The sequence below is a fragment of the Chlorocebus sabaeus genome, chromosome 18 (assembly GCF_047675955.1).
Source record: "Chlorocebus sabaeus isolate Y175 chromosome 18, mChlSab1.0.hap1, whole genome shotgun sequence".
Classification (NCBI taxonomy): domain Eukaryota; kingdom Metazoa; phylum Chordata; class Mammalia; order Primates; family Cercopithecidae; genus Chlorocebus; species Chlorocebus sabaeus.
Window position 1 is genome coordinate 60,461,294 of NC_132921.1, and position 21,617 is coordinate 60,482,910.

The 21,617-nt window shown below is 42.5% G+C and overlaps 1 protein-coding gene and 1 pseudogene across 4 annotated transcripts; both read left to right on the forward strand.

Annotated features, from left to right (window-relative positions):
- Nucleotides 1-16,359: 16,359 nt before the first annotated feature.
- Nucleotides 16,360-17,546, forward strand: LOC103222653 (copper-transporting ATPase 2 pseudogene; annotated as a pseudogene).
- Nucleotides 17,547-17,744: 198 nt separating this feature from the next.
- Nucleotides 17,745-20,048, forward strand: CTAGE1 (cutaneous T cell lymphoma-associated antigen 1). 4 transcript variants are annotated; one of them, XM_073006518.1, is made up of 3 exons: nucleotides 17,745-18,046; nucleotides 18,119-19,275; nucleotides 19,405-20,048. In XM_073006518.1, the coding sequence occupies exons 1-3, from the start codon at nucleotides 17,745-17,747 to the stop codon at nucleotides 20,046-20,048; spliced, it is 2,103 nt and encodes a 700-aa protein (XP_072862619.1). The 4 variants fall into 4 exon arrangements, with proteins under 4 accessions (XP_072862619.1, XP_072862618.1, XP_072862617.1 ...); XM_073006517.1 differs by having other exon boundaries at nucleotides 17,745-19,275; XM_073006516.1 differs by having other exon boundaries at nucleotides 18,119-20,048.
- Nucleotides 20,049-21,617: the final 1,569 nt, after the last annotated feature.

Here is a 21,617-nt window from a genome sequence, read left to right on the forward strand (position 1 = left end):
GTACTGATGAGCTCGAGCTCAGGTCCCCAAGGATGTCTCCTTTTCCTAATACATATGTATTAATTCCCATTAACTTCATTTAGAGTAAGGAGTAATGTGGGCATGAAGAGGAGGCCAGACAGCCAGATGGCCGTGAGTGTCTGTTACGGTATATGAGTAACTCTTCCCATTATTCAGCCTTTATTTACCTAATGAATTCACATGGTGAGTAACTCATTTTTGAGGACTGGTGCGCTTTCCTCCAGGATGACTGACAAAGACATGAACTCCCTCATACCCTTTCCTAGAGCTAGAAGTTACAAAAGCTGTGAAAGACACTGAAAAAAGGTAAGTCTCCAAGCGAAGGCAGCCATTTACAGAGGGCAAGTTCACCAGAGGAGCATTTGTGAAAGTGGTCACCAGCGATAGCCCAGTGAGCTTCCCTCCCCAAACGGAGAGGCCAATGAATCCTGGCTGCTCCCTGTCCATCAACACCCCACCTCACCCCACCCACTTAAACCTTGGTGGAAATGGGAAGAAAACCAAACAGCTGTTTATACATTTCTTTTTGAAGTCCTAAAACTCAGTGGTGGCACCAATTGACTTCTCTCTTCAACTCTCAACCCTTAAAGAATAAAAAAGAGGAATCAGCTGATGGCCATCTCTGAGGCTGACCCAGAGGGTTAAGGAGACTGCTGGCCTCACTCCTCTGTCTTTAGGTGTTCAGGGAACACAGCTCTAGGGCTCCAGGATGTGCAGTGATTATTCAGGTCCTCTGATTAGAGACGGTTGGAGTCACTTCAGTAAAATCATCGTGTCAGGCTTCTAGAAGAAGTATTATTGCAGTCCTTTGAACAAGAAAAAACCTTCTAGTTTTAATTTAAACAATAAAGCGAAGAGCTTTAAGGTATATCTCAAAGTGGTGTTAAGAAGCCAAGAAGTGGTAAAAAGTGCTGGTGGTGTTAAGAAACCAAGAAGAAGATGGTGGCCAACTGGGTCAAATGGTGCTATGAGCACAAGGCAGATGTGAGTGGAAAAGTATGTTTTGTGATCCTGTTGGTAGGAATGATTTCTCTCCCAGAAGGGTAGCCTGGTGGATCCATCTTAGGCTGGGGATTTCCAGGCGAGTGCAATGGAGGGAGAGAAGGAAGAGAGCTTTGAGGGTGTTTATAAAGATGGAGCCAACCAAACTAAGCCATAAAAGGAAGGATGAGAGAACATGGGGCCTGATGGGTAGAAGAAAGGGAGTTAGTGAAGTGGCCATCTGTGGGTTCATTTAAACCTCACAATAACCCCACAGTGTAACCGGGGGTTAAAGAGATTAACTTGCCCAAGGTCACAGAGCTAATAAAAGCAGATTGCAGATTTCAACCTCCTTTGTCTGACACAAAATCTAGTGCTTAAGTCACCACTACACATATCCACAGACACTGTAACTTCCCTTCCGCCTCTGGGTAATGTGCCAATTCCAGTCTACTGTAACTGAAACCAGCAAGGGAGAGTTCCAAGTGTGGACCAGGCTGAACGGATCCAACTACAAGACAATCTCCTTTTGAGGTGTCCCAATCCCACGGTGAGGTATGATCCTCTCACCCAGAACATGTCTACAGAGCATCAAGTAACAGGATGGCTGAGAAGGTCCACATTTTATATGAAGCTTTTCTGTTTTAAAAATCTTTCAGCACTCTGTGCGTACAATCATTTTTAATTACAGTTTTTAACTCCTAAAAACTATAATGCATATATATGCTTTGGGATTATAGCCATCTGTTCTAAGTCTCACAATAGATTCCAGACATAAAAAACAAAACATAAAAAAAAAAATTTGTAGAAGTCAAGCCAGAGTTTGTATTTGCATAAAAAGTCTCTTACTTGCTTGATAAATGATAGTGACTTAGGGAATTATTCAACATCGTAATCCAGGTGTGTTTTTTCCAGTTAATAATAGTATAGCAGCTCAGATAGTTTACCAATCTAAGATCATTTTAACGGTGATGTGTTACTTTTCTCTTGCTTTGGATATTTAAAGCAAGATTTGCAACGTTGTTTGTTCGTTTGTTCTTGCAGTTCCATACTTTTTCGTCTTTGGGATGCCCCTCACGGGCAGAGTGTTGCAGGAGACCTCTGCTTCTCTATGTAATTGTAAATGCATAAGCTTGTAGCTTCTCAGACTTAGAACCACATTGGAAATCTGGTTGGCATTCCACGGGGTACAGGAAGCCTCCAGGAAGGGTCCCCGACAGCAGTCACCAGATCCTTCTCAACCACTTCTGACAACAAACTGTGGAGGCATAGCCCATCTTTTAACTGCTCTGATTACAGCTCCCAGGGAGGAGACAAACCTTTAAGAGGTCTTCCTAAACCTAAGTGTCCCCCTTACAGGTCACTTCAGGGTACAACTGAACCCAAATTATTTACTAAAGATGTAACACGTTTTCTCTACTCCCAACTGCTCTCTGAGAAATGTCTTGACTTGCAGCTGCTACCAGAAAGAAGAAGCGAGAATGCCGGTGGCGACTTCTCATGGACTCTATCAGAGCGTGGATAGATTGTGTGCCCTGGGGGCTGATGTGGACAGGAACACCAGGTTCTCCCTCGTTTGTTCTTTATCTGTACTTACTGCACGTTTTTCTGCCATGGACTTTTTATTATTCTAAATTGTGAATGAGATAATAGTTGGTTTCTCAAAGTGCAAAGGCTAAACCTACTGATAAACTTCAGCCGCTACCAAAGGATAAACGCCACCCAAACTGCCAAAACAATCATGACCTCACTTCCTGCATGGAGTCCTGAATGCTTCACCAGAAACTCAGAGAACCCAGCAGGCAAAGCTCTGGCACGGGTCACAGGCAGAGATCAATGAGTCATCCAAGCCGTTCCTTGGCCAATTCTTTTAAGGAAGGAAGATATGGAGCAAGTTCTTTTGCTCCATCGCCCATATCACTACTGGGGTCTCAGGAGACTTTGCTATCATCAAGCCTTTCAAAGAGATGAGCTTGATTTCCACTGTTCCTAACAGTAAAATTTACTTGTGGGATTTTCTAAAAGTCTGGGCCAAACATCAAACAACTTAGACATTCCTATCCTCCCCCAACGAATGGATTTTCAGGTCTGGTGTAAAAAACCTCCATGTGGGGCTGGGCATGGTGGCCCATGCCTGTAATCCTAGCACTTTGAGAGGCTGTGCCAGGCAGAACACCTGAGGTCAAGAGTTTGAGACCAGCCTGGCCAACATGGCAAAATCCCGTCTCTACTAAAAATACAAACATTAGCTGGGTGTGGTGGTGCATGGCTGTAATCCCAGCTACTCAGGGGGTTGAGGCAGGAGAATTGTTTGAACCCAGGAAGCAGAGGTTGCAGTAACCGGAGATCGTACCACTGCATTCCAGCCTGGGCGACAGAGCAAGGCTCTGTCAAAAAAACCCAAAAAAAACAAAAAAATAAACACATACACACACACACACACACACAAAACTCCATCTGGGGTGTGGTGATGCATGCCTGTGGTGCCAGCTACTCCAGAGTCTGAGGTGGGAGGATGACTTGAACCCAGGAGGTCGAGGCTGCAATGAGGCACGATCACGTCACCATACTCCAGCCTGGATGACAAAGCGAGACCTTGTCTTAAAACAACTGAAAAAACACTTCCATTTGTATAGTAGCCAGACCAGAAGAGCATACATTTAATTTGCAATACTAATTAGAGTTTTCTAAGATGAATAGTTAAGACTTCCTGAAAGCATAGGCTTGGGAGTTTCTGAAGATCTTAACAAAACCAGTCACATTTGTGTGATTCTTGAAGTTCAGATAAAACTGTTCCCAATGCCCAGTGGGCTGTCAAATCGCTCCAGGGAAAGGGAACAAATATTGTTGGAAGGGCCACGTGGAACAAGTCTTGTTGGTTCTACAGATACAAAGTTACTAAGGCCTTGACCTGTCCCTGATTCTCAAACACAGTGGGAAGGACTAAAATAACACACAGGACCCGAGGGAAGCCCAGAGCAGAGCCCTGAGCCCAGCCCAGCCTTGGAAAACAGGGTCAGGCAGGGCTTTTCATGGTGGGCACCCTGACTGGGTTTTAGAAGGCAAGTAGGAATTAATGAATTCAGCTATCGTGTAGCGGGATAAAAGGAAAATAGAAATTGAAATGAGAAGGCCTATGTTTAAGACTTGATAATTGTTATGGACTGAACGTTTGTGTCCCTCCCTCATCACTCATATGTTGAAGCCCTAATCCCCAATGTGATGAGACCTTGGGAGGTAATGAGAGTTACATTAGGTCTTGAGGTTGAGTCCTGCATGAAGGGATTTGTGGCTTTATAAGGAGAGGGAGCACCCACTGAGGAAGGGTCATGTGAGGATGCAGCGAGAAGGTAGCCATCTGCAAGCCTGGGAGAGAGCCCTCCCCAGCACCCAACCCTGCTGACAGCCAGATCTCAAACTTCCAGCCCCCAGAACTGTGAGAAAACAAATGTGTGTTGCATAAGCCACCCAGGCCATGGTATTTTGTTATGGTTGCCTAAACAGACTAATATAATTTTTCTCCCTTATTACCTGTGTAACCTTCTTAGAGAAAATAACTTTGCGTTTCTAAAACTGTTTCCATTTTATAAAATGGTGATGCGAATACCTAATTTGCAGCATTGTTTACAAGTTAAATGAGATAGTATTTCCATTCCAGCCAGAGGAAACTGTGTATCCATGATGTAGGGATGAGAGAGACTGAAGAACTGAAATCTCACCATTCTAAAACAGACCTATTTGCACTTTGATCATTTCTTAAATACAAATATTTCTCCCAATGACTGCATACATTTAATGTGGTAGTGTTTTCATTCTTCTAGAAATCCATTATTAAACATGATTGCCTCTTCAACAAATGGGATCTTAGAATCAGGGAAATATCTGGTCGTGGTTTTGCCTGGAACAAGGAGAAAAGAGAGACCAGGCTGTGGCAGGAGAGGGGGCTGCAGAGGTAAGCGTGGGCCATAATTCACGGGGGCAGGCAGGCTTGGAAAAGAGCAAGGACAGGATAGAGTTTATACATTGGTAGCTGGGAAGACAGGCTGACGTCTTGGGAGTCTTACGGAGGCAGGAAAACACGTGATGCAAATAACTGGAGCAAGAGTCCAACAGACCCAGCGCAGACAGAAAATGGTCATTTGAACGTGGGAATTCTCATATGGGGGAGTTTTGGGAATGCATGGAACAAGCATAGCCAAGAAGGTGGCTGGTTGATATGGAATCCAAGAAAAGGCCACTGGAGTCAAGAGGGTCAGGAAAATATTTGCTGGAGTGTTGGACCTGTCTGTGCATTGGCCTTTGATGTTCTGCAAGATGACAGGACACAAGGTGCAGAAGGCTGCTGCCAAAGCCTCCACAGCTTCTTCTCCTGAGTTGCTAACATGGGCGAGAGGTACCACAGTCTACCCAGTGATCCAGGAACCTGGTATTCATCCTTATTTTCTCCCTCCCCTTCACCCTTCCATCCCACCAAGGAGGTCACTCACTCACAGCGGCTACTTGTATAGCAGCTCTGCACCTCTTGCCAAAGGAGAGGCCTCACAAACACTGGCTGTGAGCTTGTGTGGTGAGGTCATGCAGGCCTTGTGGTGTCTTGGCTCTTCCTTTTGTAGCTTGGTCAATGAGGGCTGTTGACCCAAGCACTGGGCTTCATCTGCCTCACTTGTAAGAGAGGATAAAAATTGTACCTGCCTCAGAGGTAGTTGTGGTGGATTATGAGATTACACAAACACGGCATTGTGTGTGCATGTTGCACAGCCTGGCATACAGGAAGTGCTCACTAAGTGCTAGCTGTTGATGAGGTGGTGTTAGTGGTGTTTTAGAATGCAGGACCAAACACAGAAAAAGCAGTTCTTCTTTGGTGGTAACAGAGAAAGACTGCTTATCTCAAATCAAAACTTAAGTGTAGTAAGAAGACAGTACAGGACTGAATATAAAGAACGGTGGGAATTGAGCACTGAACAGGCAGAGGGGACCTTTGGGAATTCACTGGGGGTGGGAACTGATGTCGGCCCAGATGGGAACCCTGACGGATGGGAAGCAGAAAGGTTTGGCCAGCAGGGCAGAAGGATGGAATTCATGTGCCTTCTGGAGACCCTGTGCAGGAAGGGTGGAAGGGGTAGTGGACTACTGCTACTGCCCAGCCTGAGCAAGCAGAGGGCCCAGAGGCAGGCCGAAGCCCAGGGGTCTTTCAGGCTTCCTCAAACCAGCTCACATGGGGGAGTCCTGGGAAAGCTGGGACTCGAAACACTGATGCCAGCATCCATGGAGCATTGTGGGGACTGTGAGATGAATGGGCTCTGCACCACGAAGTCGCCAGGGAATTCTCAGTGTCTACAAGCACTCACTTGGTGTTTGACATCCCGAATTTCCTCAGCTCCATCTTGTAAAATTTTCCACACATTCCTTTTCTGAAATTGGAACGTGTCTTGCTGTGATTATTTTCTTTGTCCTCAAAATGCTACGCATTCAGTCCACAGTGCTGCCATCAATGGCAACATAGACTCAAGAAAACACAAAATGTCTCATGATAGTATTGGTGAATGAAATGAGACTTGCTAGTTAGACTTCTTATGTAACCTTATGGTATTTGACCTGTAAGTCACTTACTCTTATGCATGCTAGGAAAAGTAAATACTCTGACCAACGATACACAATGCAGCTCATTACCTAGGGAAACTCACGTTCAAATAAATTGATTGGGAGGTTACACACAGTCAGGAAATTGGCTCATTGGAGGTGATCGTAGCTGAGGCCCGCACTGTCCGGCCAGCTGGAGTGGATGTCCACCTGCTCCCAGCCCAGGGCAGCCTTTCCAGTAAACCCTTCTGAGTATCTCCAAGTTCAGTGCTCAAAAGCTTTCCACATTCATCCCGAAGCCTTGACAAATGTGCCTTTGCTTACTGAAGCTTCCAAAAGAAAAGGTTACATGAAATCTGAGTGGAATACAAATATTTCTTCCCTTCAGGGACTTCGTTCTCTGGGAGCTCGTGTCAGAAAACGAACTTCCTCCATGACCACTAGGGAGCTCCCATTGGTGTTTTGTGTTCTAATGGCTGGAGACATCCCCTAAGTTCCTTCTATCAATTCATGGGATTGCATCTATATTTAATCAGTTTTCACCATGTTCCTGGAAAGGCATTTAACCGGCTGCCAGCAGACTCCTCCTCCTGCTCCCCTGCACCACGAAGTCAGTTGGCAGAGTCCTTCACTCAGCCCCAGGGCGCGGTCACCCTCTCTGCATTCTCTCCTGGACAAGCCTGGCTCCTCCTCATGTGTTAACTCCTTGTTCTGAGAGGGCTTGCTACCTTCCAAAGCTTACCTACATAAAGTCACTCATACCCTCTTCATGCATAGGCCTACAAAGCCAAATACTTAAAAAGAAAAAAAAATTCACGGAGGTTAGCACCATTCAGGAAATAGAAGACCCTGGGTAGAAATGAAGTAAAACACAACAAATCCTGGCTGAGTCTGCAAATGGGATTGTGGTGCAGCAGAGAGACGCAGCCCCACAAAGAAGGAAAATCAATTTTCATTAATGATTTTGAATGTGCTATTGGCCTTGGGTTAATTATTTATTGCATGATTATTTATTTGCATTATTATTGCATGAGGGTTTAGATTTATCTCACGGATATGCCAGATTATTTGAAAGGGTTTTAGTGCCTTTGACCTATGCTCAATGGATCCTCTTGACCCATATTTTATTTCACATGCAAAAACAATAGGCAGTATATTGGTCATTTGTTTTCTACTTTATTCATGATTTCAATCAACTAATAATTAATGAGGCTCTGTACTGGATGCTATTCTAGGTTCTGTGAATAAAGCTATGAACAGAGCAGACAGTGTTCCTATTTTCATGGAGCTTAATATTCTAACAGTGGGAGAGACGGGTAAGCGACGAATAAAAAATGAATGTGACCCCTTGATATGATGCAATGAAATGGCACTTTACCTCTGTGCTCTATCTCCAAAAAAACCCACAGTTCCAGTCTAATCAAGAAAAAAAGAAAAATCAGACAAATTCCAATAGATGAGCATCCCACAAAATACTTGACCGGTACTCTGAAAAACATCAGGGTTATCAAAACCAAAGAAAGTTTGAGAAACTGTCACAGCCAAGAGTGGCCTAAGGAGCCAAGACAAGTATGTGTAATATAGTATCCTGGATGGGATTCTGGAAGAGAAAAAAGATATTGGGTAAAAGCAAAGGAAATCTGAGTAAACTATGGGCTTTCATTAAATTTTCAAAAGTGAATGTATCAGATAGTGATCAACGCGGTAAGGAAAGTGAGAAGGAGTAGGTTAAGGAGCAACAGCGTCACGGGGGACTGTCTCGGCCAGGGAAGCCTCGCTGAGGAGAGGACAGCTGTGGTGCAATTTGAATGATGGGAAGGCACCAGTCTGCCAAGCAGGAAACTACATCTGAGGAAAATGGGAACACATGGAAAAGGCCCTGAAGGAGGAATGAGCTGTTGTGTCCAAGAAACACACAGAGGTCTTGTGTGGACAGAACCTCGCAAGCAAGTGGGAGAATGGTACAAGACGGCACTGAAGAGGTAGACAAGGACTAAATCATGAATGCTTTTCTAGGTCAGGCTAAGGAATTTAAATGTTACTCAAAGTCATTGGAGACTTTTAAGCAGAGAAATGGCATGATCTGATTTATCTTTGAAAAATATTACTCCAGCTGCTGTGCTCAGAATAGATTGTATTAGTGGTTGTCCGAGGCTGGGGAGAGGAGAAAATGAGAGGTGATCTTTTACTGGATATGGGGTTTTAGCGGGGGTGATGATAATGTTCTTGAAGTAGACAGTGGTGATCGTTGTGGAACATTGGCAATATACTAATAACCACTGAATTATACACCTTAAAAACGATTAAAATGGTAAATTTTATATTATGTAAATGTCGCAATTTAGAAAAAGAATTGACTGCAGAAGTTCAGGCAAGCATGAAGGGAGGTAGTTTAGCTGTGAGGCTATTGCTGTGATACAGTAGAGAACGATGGTGGCTTGGATTTGGGTGACAGCAGTAGGGGTGGGAAGAAGTATTTGGATTCAGAGGTATTTTGGAAGTAGAGCTGACAGGATTACTTTAGAGTCGAGGTAAAGAGAGGAGGTTATTGAGGGAAATTAAGGGTAATGTTGGGACCATAAAAGAGACATGTCTGACTTTTTCTAGTTTATTTTAAGGCATTTTAATGTGGATTTTTATATGCTGGGTATTAGTACACTTTGGGCTATAAATAATACAAAGCCCCAACTCAAGCTGGCTTAAATAGTTGGAAATTTATGATCTCGCACAAGAATCAGTCCAGCAGTGGGCATGGGCTTTATGCTGGAGCAATCGGGAGCTTTGGTGTCATCAAGGGCCCAGGTTTGTGACATCCTCCCACTATGCCACCCTCAGTTTTGCCCTGACAATATGGTCCATCCTCATGGTTTCAACATGGCAACAGCAGTTCTAGGTGTCACATACAAACAAAACTATGATGAAAGGAAGAAATGGCGTCCCATCCAACATATCCTTCTTAGAAGTGAAGAAAGTAGAAGATCCAGATGACTTCTCAGCATGTTACATATCTGTTTCTAAACCAATAATCAGTATGGGAAATGGGTTTATCATGATTGGCTTAAACTACCCGGGATTCATTCCCTATAGCTGAGGTTGAGGTTCTGTTTTCCCTGAAGTACGTAACAATGGGAGGACGATCAGAGGTTCCGTTAAGAAGGACATAAGGATTGGATGCATGTTGGATAGGCAACTAACAGTATGTACTCCGTGGGGGTGCACTAAACATTTTTCTGGTCCAAACATTTGTTCATTATAAATAGAGAGGGGTTCAGAGAATGTAAGATATATTATTATATCACCAGAATTTTGTCTGATGGACTTTACTATCTTAAATATTCATTAGAGCTAAAACCAGCTTGGTGACATGAGTCCATAGTCCCAGCTACTTCGGAGGCCGAAGTGAAAAGATCGCTTGGGCCCAAGAGTTTAAGATCATCCTGGGCAACATAGTGAGATCCCTTCTCTTAAAAAAAAAAAAAAAGAAAGAAAGAAAGAAAAACGAGAGAAAACATATTTTGAATATCACTGAACATTTTACAAGAACTTGAAGTGTCAAGAACCTGAAGTTCCTAGAAAGATTTAATAGAACAAGGAAAAAGTGGGAAGTCAAAGGGTGGTGTTTAATAATAGCTACCATCATTGCACATTTCCTATGTGTCTAACACTTTTCTACTTAACATAAATTATATCATTTAATTCCCACGATCCTTATAATGAGGTCTTATTACGACATCTTTACTTTACAAGTGAGGAAATGGAGGTTTAGAAAGTTTAAGGCAAATTGCCAGTGTCACAGACAGTAGAGCCAGGACTTGAACCCAGACAGTCTGGCTCCAAAGCATGCACGCCTAATCTCTATGCTTCCTACACACTGTGTTCAATCTAGACTTGAAAGTTTAAACTTTATAGCAATATTCCTCAAATCAGCAGCTCCCCCTTTTGAAAAAACAAAAATATCCTGCTATCCTCAAAGAGATTTTGATTTTGATTACTTATCTTTATGTATGAAATCAACTGGCATTTTCTTTCCTTTTTCATATGTAAAATTGCATCATGAAATTGACTTGCATTTTCAAACTTTCCCCGTTTCCCAGAGATTCTGATATGCCCAGTCCCCAAAGTAAGTGATCTTCTGGAGTGCAAATCACTCTTCTGGAGCTTGTGGAGGGATGCCAAAGGATTGAGGTTCCAGTGGAATTCTGGTCCTGATGGAGTTCTGGCCCCAGTGACCTGTACTGGCTGTCTGTATAGTACCAATGCAAGCTAGATTGTTGCACAATCTTGCACGTAACTTTAGCTGAATATGTCTGGTTTTGGGGCCAATGACCTGCCGGAGCTGACTTTCCATTGTGTAAGGGAGGTCACGCCAGTAAGATTCTCATTTGTTAAGTGGGAAAAATACATAACCTGTAACATTCCCCCTAGATAAACGGGAGTAATTATGGGTCAACTACCATTTGGAAATAGAGTTTTCGTTTCTCAGAAAATCACCCCCAAAGGATAGAAAATACATTTTTATTTTCTGCAAGACGACAGGTGAGATGGAAAGAGTACTTTTGTTTGTTCCTTCTCTCTCTTTTTGCATAATTATTTCTTCAGGGCAAGGAGAACATTGCTAATAGTCAGCACTTGTGTGGAGTTGGATCATAAATACTACAGATAAGACATGCAGTATTAGATTGGCGAGTTTCCCCACTCAGTGTAGAAGCACCACATGTACCCACAGGACTGACCCCTGCCTCGAGATCAGCAATTTATCTGTGTCCCAGTTAAAGATCATTCAGAATTGCCATCCAGGCTGCAAATGTCAAGTGGGGCAGTAAATATTAACATCACGGCTGCTTGTCAGCCTCCACAGACTGGGACTCAGCACAGGCCCCTGTCAGGCAGAGATGACGCCATTGCAGTCACACATCTGAAACCCAGTGTCATCAGTTCTCCCACCAGCTCCCCAGATCGCCACAGAACTGTGGATCAATGTCAGCTGCGTAGGGCTCTGGGCAGAGTCATTGTGCTAATAAAAGAATAAGGCCGGCCAGGCGTGATAACTCATGCCTGTAATCTCAGCATTTTGGGAGGCCGAGGCAGGCGGATCACTTGAGGCCAGGAGTTCGAGACCAGCCTGGCCAACATGGTGAAACCCTGTCTCTAGTGAAAATGCAAAAAATTAGCTAGGCTTGGTGGTGGGCACCTATAGTCCCAGCTACTCGGTGGCTGAGGCAGGAGAATTGCCTGAACCCAGGAGGCACAGGTTGCAGTGAACCGAGATATCGCACCACTGCACTCCAGCCTGGGCAGCAGAGTGGGGCTCTGTCTCAAAAAAAAAAAAAAAAAAGAAAGAAAAAAGAAAAAAAATTATGCCAGTATCTGGAGATCGAGTTCTTGCTTCTGGCAACAATACTGCACTACATATGAATTATTGCTTCATTTTGTCACTTTAAATGCTATCTCTAAGTCAGATTATGGAGAATTAAGTGAGTTGATGTAACTGTTTTGAACGCTGCTTGGCACATGTGGACAGTGTGTGAGTATCCACTGTATCGTTGCTGTTAGCACCACCGTCATTAGGCCAAGAACTTGGACAGCAACACAAGACTATTTGTCAAGCATCTCTGAGTGGCGCCTGTCAATGGAAGCTAGTCCAGATTCTCTCTTGGACATCGGGTCCTCTCAGGAAGCATTTGCCATTGCCTTTAGCTCTCTCCTGATGTAAGCTGTGCACCCGTGGGTGTTTAGAAGAATGGTATTTATCCAGTCTTATTGCAATAGGACTGTTCTTGTAAAAAGAAAAAATAAAATAAAATAGAAAACATATTTATCCAGCTTTGGCCACCCGAGAAAAACATTAGCTGTCACGTTCCCCTTTTCCCTTCTGAGCAAAGGCAGTCTGGCTGTTTTCCTCCTTGGTCATCCTGTCTAATTGGCAAGGAATCATGGGAATTTCCGCAGTTTGCTTTGTGGAAGTTTTCCAGTTTTAATGTCTGTCAAACTTTCGGCACAGGGCGAAGGCTGCTAGACTCAGCTGGAGCAGTAGCATGAGCTCAGAAGGCGCCTCACCTGGACACAGGTCCAGGCTCTTTGCTCTGACCAAATTTGTGACCTTGAGCAAGTTGCTTCATCTCTTCTATCCTTAGTTTTATCTTCAGCTTATCCATGTAAAATGGAGGGAACAGCAATTTATAGGATTCTAGTGAGATTTAGGAGTAATGTCTGTAATACTCACAGGACGCTAGCCTGGAAAATAGTAGGTGCTGAATAAATAGAGATGTTATATTCTCTTTTCAGCTTTTATACCTTTAAGTGTCTAAAAATGTTGCATTCGAACATTCACACACACACACACACACACACACAAATATGAACAGGAAGAAAAGTAAAAGGAAAATATCAACATATTAATAATCACTAGTTTCAGATGAACCACTGTACAAACAAAAAATAAAATAAACTTTAAAAAATAACTGCAGGGTCATAATAATTTTTAACATCCAGGTAATACCTAATGAGTATATTCATCTCATATTCCCCTCGTCTCCTGACCAGATGTGACCAGATGGTTAGGCTTTTGTGTGAAGTATTTACACCTTTGATCTTGACATTTTTGTAATTCATATATATTTGCCTGAAGAAGACTGTATTGCTTTATGTGTTTCCTCTAAAAGTACTATCCCTTATGTGTCATTCTGTATCTTGCTTTTTTCATGCAACACAGTGTTTTTGAAATCACATCATGCTGCTACAAGTGTATCTAATTAATTCCTTTTATTACCATATTGTATTATATGAATATACCATAATTTGTTTATTCCACTTTTGATGGACCTTTAGGCTCTTTTAATTTTTTCACTCATACAAGCAATGCCACAATGAATAATCTTGCATGTCTCTCTCCAGTGCGCATCGGTGTTTTTTTGAGACAGAACTCCTAGAATCTCTTGGAAGATTGTGCATGTGTTAAGCTGTAATAAACACTACCAATTGCCCTTCAGAAGGACTATCCTTGTTCTCTAGAACTTTGCCCAAACTTAATTGAATCAAGTTTTAAAGTGTTCTCCAATTTGATGGATAAAGAATCACACTGTCTTGATTTTTTTATTTTGAAATAATTATTGATTAATAGGAAGTTCAAAGATAGTACAGAGAGGTCCCTTGTCCATTTTACTCAGTTTCTTTCAATGGCTACATCTAATATAATTATAGTACAATATCACACCAGAAAATCAACATTGGTATAAAGAATGTATAGTTCTATGTCATTTTACTATATGTGCAGAGCCATGGAAACATAACCATAATTAAGATATAGAACTATCTCATTCCCCCAAAGATCTCCCTCATGCTACCCCTTGATAGTCAGACCTGCCCATCCCCACAAACTCTAACTGCTTATCTGTTCTCCATCCCTATAATTGTGTCATTTTCATACAATTATATAAATACAATCGGACAGTGTGTGACCTTTGAAGATTGACTTTTTTCACTCAGAATAATACCCTTGAGATCCACCTAAGGTGTTGCATTTACTGATAATTTGTTCCTCTTTATTGCTGAGTAATATATCATGGCAGATATTACTGTGGTTTGTCCAATCCTTCACCTATCATAGGACATTTTGGTTGTTTCCAGTTTGGAAATATCACAAATAAAGCTGCTATGAGCACCATGGGCAGGTTTTTGTGGGGATACAAGATTTCATTTCTCTGGGAAATGCCAAGGGTGCAGTAAGGGCTAGGTCACATCACAAGCATATGTTTAGTTTTTTAAGAAACGGACATACTATTTTCCAGAGTGGTTGTATCATTTTATATTCCCTCCAGTGATGTGTGAGAGATCAATTTCTCCACATTTTTGCCACCATTTTGTGTCGCCACTATGTCTTATTTTAGCTGTTCTAATTAGTGTGTGGTGGTATTGTTTGCTGGTCTTAATTCACATTTCCCTAAATGCCAGTGATGCTGAACAACTTTTCATGAACTTATTTGCCATCTGTATGTCTACTTCTATGAAGTGTCTTTTCATATATTTTGCTCATTTTATACTTGGATGTTTATGTTTCTTTTACAGTGATATTTGAGTGTCCTTTATAAATCTATGTATTCTAGATATGAGTCCTTACATAGGGGGTGAGAGTTCAGGCTCCCCAAGTGGTTCCGATGATGGACATGAGAGTGGTTCATTACCATCAGGAGGAGAAAAAGTCCAGACCAGACTTCTCCCTTGGCCTTCTCTGACATCACCACCTCGACAAGGTGTATTAGTCTGTTCTCACACTGCTAATAAAGACATACCTGAGACTCGGTAATTTATAAAGGAAAGAGGATGAATTGATTCACAGTTCAGCATGGATGGAGAGGCCTCAGGAAACTTACAATCCTGGGGGAAGGGAAAGCAGACACATCCTTCTTCACATGGCAGCAGGAAGGAGAAGTGCTGAGCAAAGGGCAAAAGCCCGTTATAAAACCTCACGAGAACTCACTTTCACAAGAACAGCAAGGGAGTAACTGCCCCTATGATCCAATCACCTCCCACTGAATCCCTCCAGTGGGGACTACAGTGCAAGATAATATTTGAATGGGGACACAGCCAAACCATGTCACAGGGGGAGGGGCTGTGGGGAAGCAAGGAGTGCTCAGTAGAGCTTTTCCAGAGTGGAAGTTTAAGTTACCCTCTTGCACTTCGCTGGCAGAGGCAGAGTGGGCCACGATTTTTTTCTGTGGTCTCTGCTGGGAAAGATCAGTTCATACCTAAGAGTTTTCTGTCTTGCTAGGCTGCCCCTCTTTTGGTCTTTTAACCAGAGAGAGGCTTTTCCTGCTCTATGTCTGTGGCATTTACTGGTTGCCCATTTCTTTAGCATCTCATCTTTGGGACAAAAATAAAACCCACGGAAATCATCACCCTATTGTTTCTCAGATTTTGAGATCTCTAGCTGGTCTGCCTTCTTCTCTGCACTGTTTAGTCTTCTCATGTTGTTTTATATCTACTGTCCATCTTTTTTAACTGTACTTAGCAGGAGAAATGGGGGGAAATACTTCTACTTCATCTTTTCAGAAGTAGAATGCATACCCCATTGTTCTAATGTGCTTTTGCTTAATTAGTGAGGTTGAGTATCATTTTATGTGTTCCCTGGACATTTGATTTCCCCTCTCTAGAATTGCCTGTCTCTTCATACATACCTTTGTCTACTGTTTCTACTCGATTAATTATATTTTTCTTAATGATTTGTAGTTCTTTTTTTTTTTTCCTTTTGAGACAAAGTGTTGCTCTGTCGCCCAGGCTGGAGTGCAGTGGTGCAATCTCGGCTCACTGCAAACTCCACCTCACAGGTTCAAGAGACTCTCCTGCCTCAGCCTCCTGAGTAGCTGTGATTACAAGCATCCACCACCACACCCGGCTAATTTTTGTAATTTTAATACAGACGGGGATTCACCATATTGGTCAGGCTGGTCTTGAACTCCTGACTTCAAGTGATCCTCTTGCCTTGGCCTCCCAAGGTGCTGGGATTACAGGGTGAGCCACCACACTCAGCCTAGTGTTTTATATATTCTGAATATTATTCCTTTGTCAATTTATGTGTTGCATATATTTTCCAAGTCTGTTCACTTGTTTTTGTTTTTGCTTATAACGGTTTTGTCACCCAGAGGCCTTTACATTTTAATGCAGTCAGCATGTTGCCTTTTAATAATGAAAATATAAGAACTGTATACATATCCGGGCAGAAGATGGTGGCTGGCGAAGGGAGCAGGTACTTCTGCAATTTGTCAAGGTATGCTCTGTAAGATGATCTCTATCACAGAAGCTGTCAAGCAGGAGGCCGCCCTGGCTGTGCACACGCTGCAAAGCGTGGGTGTGGACATGGTCTCATCACGGGGGACAACAGAAGACAGCCAGAGCCATTGCCACCCAGGTTGGCATCAACAAAGTCTTTGCAGAGGTGTTGCCTTCGCACAAGGTGGCCAAGGTTCAGGAGCTCCAGAACAAAGGGAAGAAAGTTGCCATGGTGGGGAATGGGGTCGATGATTCCCCGGCCTTGGCCCAGGCAGACGTGGGCATTGCCATTGGCACCAGCACTGATGTGGCCATCGAGGCAGCCAACGTCGTCCTCATCAGAAATTATTTGCTGGACATGGTGGCTAGCATTCACCTTTCCAAGATGACTGTCTGGAGGATGCGCATCCACCTGGTCCTGGCACTGATTTGTAGCCTGGTTGGGATACCCATCGCTGCAGGAGCGAGCTTTCCAGGTGAGTTGAAGATATGTGCATGGGTGGGAGATGATGGCTCATTGCAGGGTGAGGCATCATCCGTGTTGAAGGAGTGCCAGTGTTTCAGAAATGGACACAGAGCAGGTAAGTTTGATGGACAGGTAAGAGAATCACTTTCTATGTGCCAGCACTGTTCTAAGTGCCCTGGATCTTCTGGGGATGAGATTAGTGTTTTTCAGTTGTACATGGGACAGTTGAGGATCATGCTAGGCAGAGTGAGACCTCTCCTGGAAGAAGTTAATCTAAAAAGCATAATCTGTCTCATTTGGGAGGAGCTAAATAAATATCTCTTCAATGAAGCAAAGGTCAATCAGAAAATTTGTATTTTAGCTATAAAATTACCTATCAGAATTTACCATGAGGCTTAATCTTAGTCAAACACCCAAATTAATGATTTCAGACCACAGATACTGAAACACCAAAGTGATAAAGGGGCAGGTATTTCAGCTAGCTACTGCTGCATAACAAATGACCCCAAAGTCAGTTTAGTGACTTAAAACAATGATTTGTTATTCCTTATCATTCTGTCAGCTGGGAGGTTCTTCCGCTAGCCTCACCTGGGCTCATGCACAAGGCTACATTTAGCTAGGGTGTCAGCTTGGGACGGGCATAGCTGGGATACTGGGTCACCTAAGTCTTTCTCTCTATGTGGTGGTGTTTTAAAATATAGGTTTTAGCGCTTCCTCAGGATGTAAAGTGTAACAAGGGGGCCGGGGTGGGCAATGTGGGTCTGTGAGGCCTATGGGTGCCCGAGTCCCCTAGCTCCCCCCGCAGCCGGCTCCGCAGTGGTACGCTCCGGTTGTCCGTTGGGGATTCGGGTTCCAGATGGAATGCTGCGTCTTCGACGCCGCTTGTTGTGGCCGGGGTTACTGCAGCCACCGCCACAGCAGCTCTGGTGCTATGGAGGAGCCTAAGGCTAACCCTCAGCCGTACTTGGGGCTAGTCTTGGAGTTGCTGCGCAGGGTTGTGGCAGCACTGCCTGAAGGTATGAAACCAGATTCTCATCCTTATGATTTTCCATGGGAATTGGTGATACGGGCAGCTGTTGTGGGAATTTTTGCTGTTCTCTTCTTGTGGAGAAGTTTTAGATCAGTTACGAGTCGGCTTTATGTGAGAAGAGAGAAAAAGCTCGCTGTGGCACTTTCTGGACTAATTGAGGAAAAATGTAAACTACTTGAAAAATTTAGCCTTGTTCAAAAAGAGTATGAAGGCTACGAAGTAGAGTCATCTTTAAAGGATGCCAGTTTTGAGAGAGCGACAACAGAAGCACAAAGTTTGGAGGCAACCTGTGAAAAGCTGAACAGGTTCAATTCTGAACTTCAGCATGATGTACTCTGTCTAGAAAAAGAGTTAAAAGAAGAGAAATCTAAACATTCTGAACAAAATGAATTGATGGCAGATATTTCCAAAAGGATACAGTCACTAGAAGATGAGTCAAAATCCCTCAAATCACAAGTAGCTGAAGCCAAAATGACTTTTAAGAGATTTCAAATGAATGCAGAACGACTGCAGATAGAAATACAAGATGCTTTGAATGAAAATTCTCAACTTCAAGAAAACCAGAAACAGCTTTTGCAAGAAGCTGAAGTATGGAAAGAACAAGGGCGTGAACTTATTAAACAGAAAAGAACATTTGAAGACTCCAAAGTACACACAGAACAAGTTTTAAATGATAAAGAAAATCACATCAGGACTCTGACTGAACGCTTGCTAAAGATGAAAGATCAGACTGCTATGCTTCGAGAAGACATAACGGATGATGATAACTTGGAATTAGAAATGAACAATGAATCGGAAGATGGTGCTTACTTAGATAATCCTCCAAAAGGAGCTTTGAAGAAACTGATTCATGCTGCTACGTTATGTGCTTCTTTAAAAACCTTAGAAGGAGAAAGAAACCAAATTTATATTCAATTATCTGAAGTTGATAAAACAAAGGAAGAGCTTACAGAGCATATTAAAAATCTTCAGACTGAACAAGCATCTTTGCAGTCAGAAAGCACACATTTTGAAAGTGAGAATCAGAAACTTCAACAGAAACTTAAAGTAATGACTGAATTGTGTCAAGAAAATGAAACGAAACTCTACAGGAAATTAATAGTAGAGGAAAAATGCCGGTTAGAGAAAGAAGAGAAACTTTCTAAAGCAGACGAAATAATCAGCCATGCCACTGAAGAGCTGGAGACCTACAAAAAGCGAGCCAAAGGTCTTGAAGAATTTGAAAGAACTATGCATTTTTATCAAAGGAAGAGCATTCTCCATAAGAAAAAAGCACATAATAATTGGTTGGCAGCTTGGACTGCTGAAAGAAACCTCAATGATTTGAGGAAAGAAAATGCTCACAACAGACAAAAATTAGCTGATATAGAGTTTAAAATAAAACTTTTAGAAAAAGATCGTCATGCACTTGATGTTCCAAATGCAGCATTTGGCAGAGAGCATTTCCCATATGCTCCCTCACCATTGGGTCGGCCTTCATCTGAAATGAGAGCTTTTCTCTATCCTCCGACTTTGTTGGAGGGTCCACTGAGACGCTCACCTTTGCTTCCAGGGGGAGGAGGAAGAGGCCCAGGAGGCCCAGGGAATCCTCTGGACTGTCAGATGACCAATGAAAGAGGAGAAGCAAGCTGTGGTAGGTTAACCAGTCTCCACAGGGCTCCTTCTGGCTCTAGGCCCCTGTCGCCTCTGTGGGAAGAGGACCTTAGGATGGTGTTTCCTCCACCGGGACAGTCATATCCTGATTCAGCTTTTCCTCCACAAAGGCAAGACAGATTTCATTCTAATTCTGCTAGACGCTCTGGACCAGCAGAACTCAGATGTTTTAATACACCTTCTTTGGGTAAATTGGATGGGTCAATGCCTTCAGAAATGGAATCCGGTAGAAATGATACCAAAGGTAATCTTGGTAATTTAAAGGTGCCTGATTCATCTCTTCCCACTGAAAATGAAGCAACTGGGCCTGGCTTTATTCCTCCACCTCTTGCTCCAATCAGAGGTCCATCGTTTCCAGTAGATACAAGAGGCCCGTTCATGAGAAGAGGACCTCCTTTCCCTCCACCTCCTCCAGGAACCATGTTTGGAGCTTCTCGAGATTATTGTCCACCACGTGCTCCATTTGCAATGAGAAATGTCTATCCACCGAGGAGTTTTCCTCCTTACCGTCCCCCAAGACCTGGATTTCCACCCCTCACCACCACATTCTGAAGGTAGAAAGAGTTTCCATCAGGGTTGAGTCCGACTTCAAATGAGCCTGCTACTGAACATCCAGAAACACAGCAAGAAACCTGGCAACATGTTTGCCCTCTTCAAAAGTAATTTTGACTGATCTCATTTTCAGTTTAAGTAACTGCTGTTACTTAAGTGATTACACTTCTGTTCAGATTGAAACTTAATGGAATTATAATTTTCAGGATAGTATTTTGCAAATGAGGATAATTTAAATATGAATCTTAGGAGTAATTTATTTTCATTTTATTTTATTCTAGATAGTATAACTTTTAATTTGATTAATCCACTATTATATAAACAATGGTGGGAGTTTTATATATGTAATCTTGCAGGTGGGGAGGTTTTAAATTATCTTTATGCCAAGAACTGTATTTACTGTGGTTGTAGACAAATATGAAAGTAACTTTATGTTTAAATTTTAATTGATTTTTTAAAAAAGTATATAAATATGTATAGGTGGGAATGTAGAATACTATGTAACTGTTAGAATATTTAACTTTAAACCAAGATCTATCTTGGAACTCCTGTCTTATAGATTTTATACCCTCTTTCAGTACTTTGATAGTGTAAAACATTTAGAGTAGAATGTATTCCTGTTTCCTCTGTTTTCCTCAAAAACGGTTTCTTCGCCCTCCCTTTCCTTCCTTTTGTCTTCCCTATGCTAATTTCTTCCTTTGTTTTTCATCCTATCATTATATAATTTTGTTGTTATTTCTTTTGTTTTATTTTTATTTGGTGGGAACAACTCTATCCAGACCTTTTACTTTCCCCAGAATTATATAGATAGATTTTTCCTGATTTCTTTCCCAACCTTTACCTCTGTTGGTGCTCTAATAGTTTTTGGACCGAAGTTTTAATACACCTTCTTTGGGTAAATTGGATGGGTCAATGCCTTCAGAAATGGAACCCAGTAGAAATGATACCAAAGATAATCTTGGTAATTTAAAGGTACCTAATTCATCTCTCCCCACTGAAAATGAAGCAACTGGGCCTGGCTTTATTCCTCACCTCTTGCTCCAATCAGAGGTCCATCGTTTCCAGTAGATACAAGAGGCCCGTTCATGAGAAGAGGACCTCCTTTCCCTCCACTTCTTCCAGGAACCATGTTTGGAGCTTCTCGAGATTATTGTCCACCAAGGGTTGTCCCCAGTCCACCACGTGCTCCATTTGCAATGACAAATGTCTATTCGCCCAGGGGTTTTCCTCCTTACCGTCCCCCAAGACCTGGATTTCCATCCCCCACCACCACATTCTGAAGGTAGAATGAGTTTCCATCAGGGTTGAGTCTGACTTCAAATGAGCCTGCTACTGAACATCCAGAAACACAGCAAGAAACCTGACAACATGTTTGCCCTCTTCAAAAGTAATTTTGACTGATCTCATTTTCAGTTTAAGTAACTGCTGTTACTTAAGTGATTACACTTCTGTTCAGATTGAAACTTAATGGAATTATAATTCTCAGGATAGTATTTTGTAAATGAGGATGATTTAAATATGAATCTTATGAGTAAATTATTTTCATTCTATTTTATTCTAGATAGTATA

Coding starts and splice junctions, on each gene's coding strand:
- CTAGE1 (XM_037982260.2), top strand. CDS start 17,745: ATGGAGGAGCCTAAGGCTAACCCTCAGCCGTACTTGGGGCTAGTCTTG.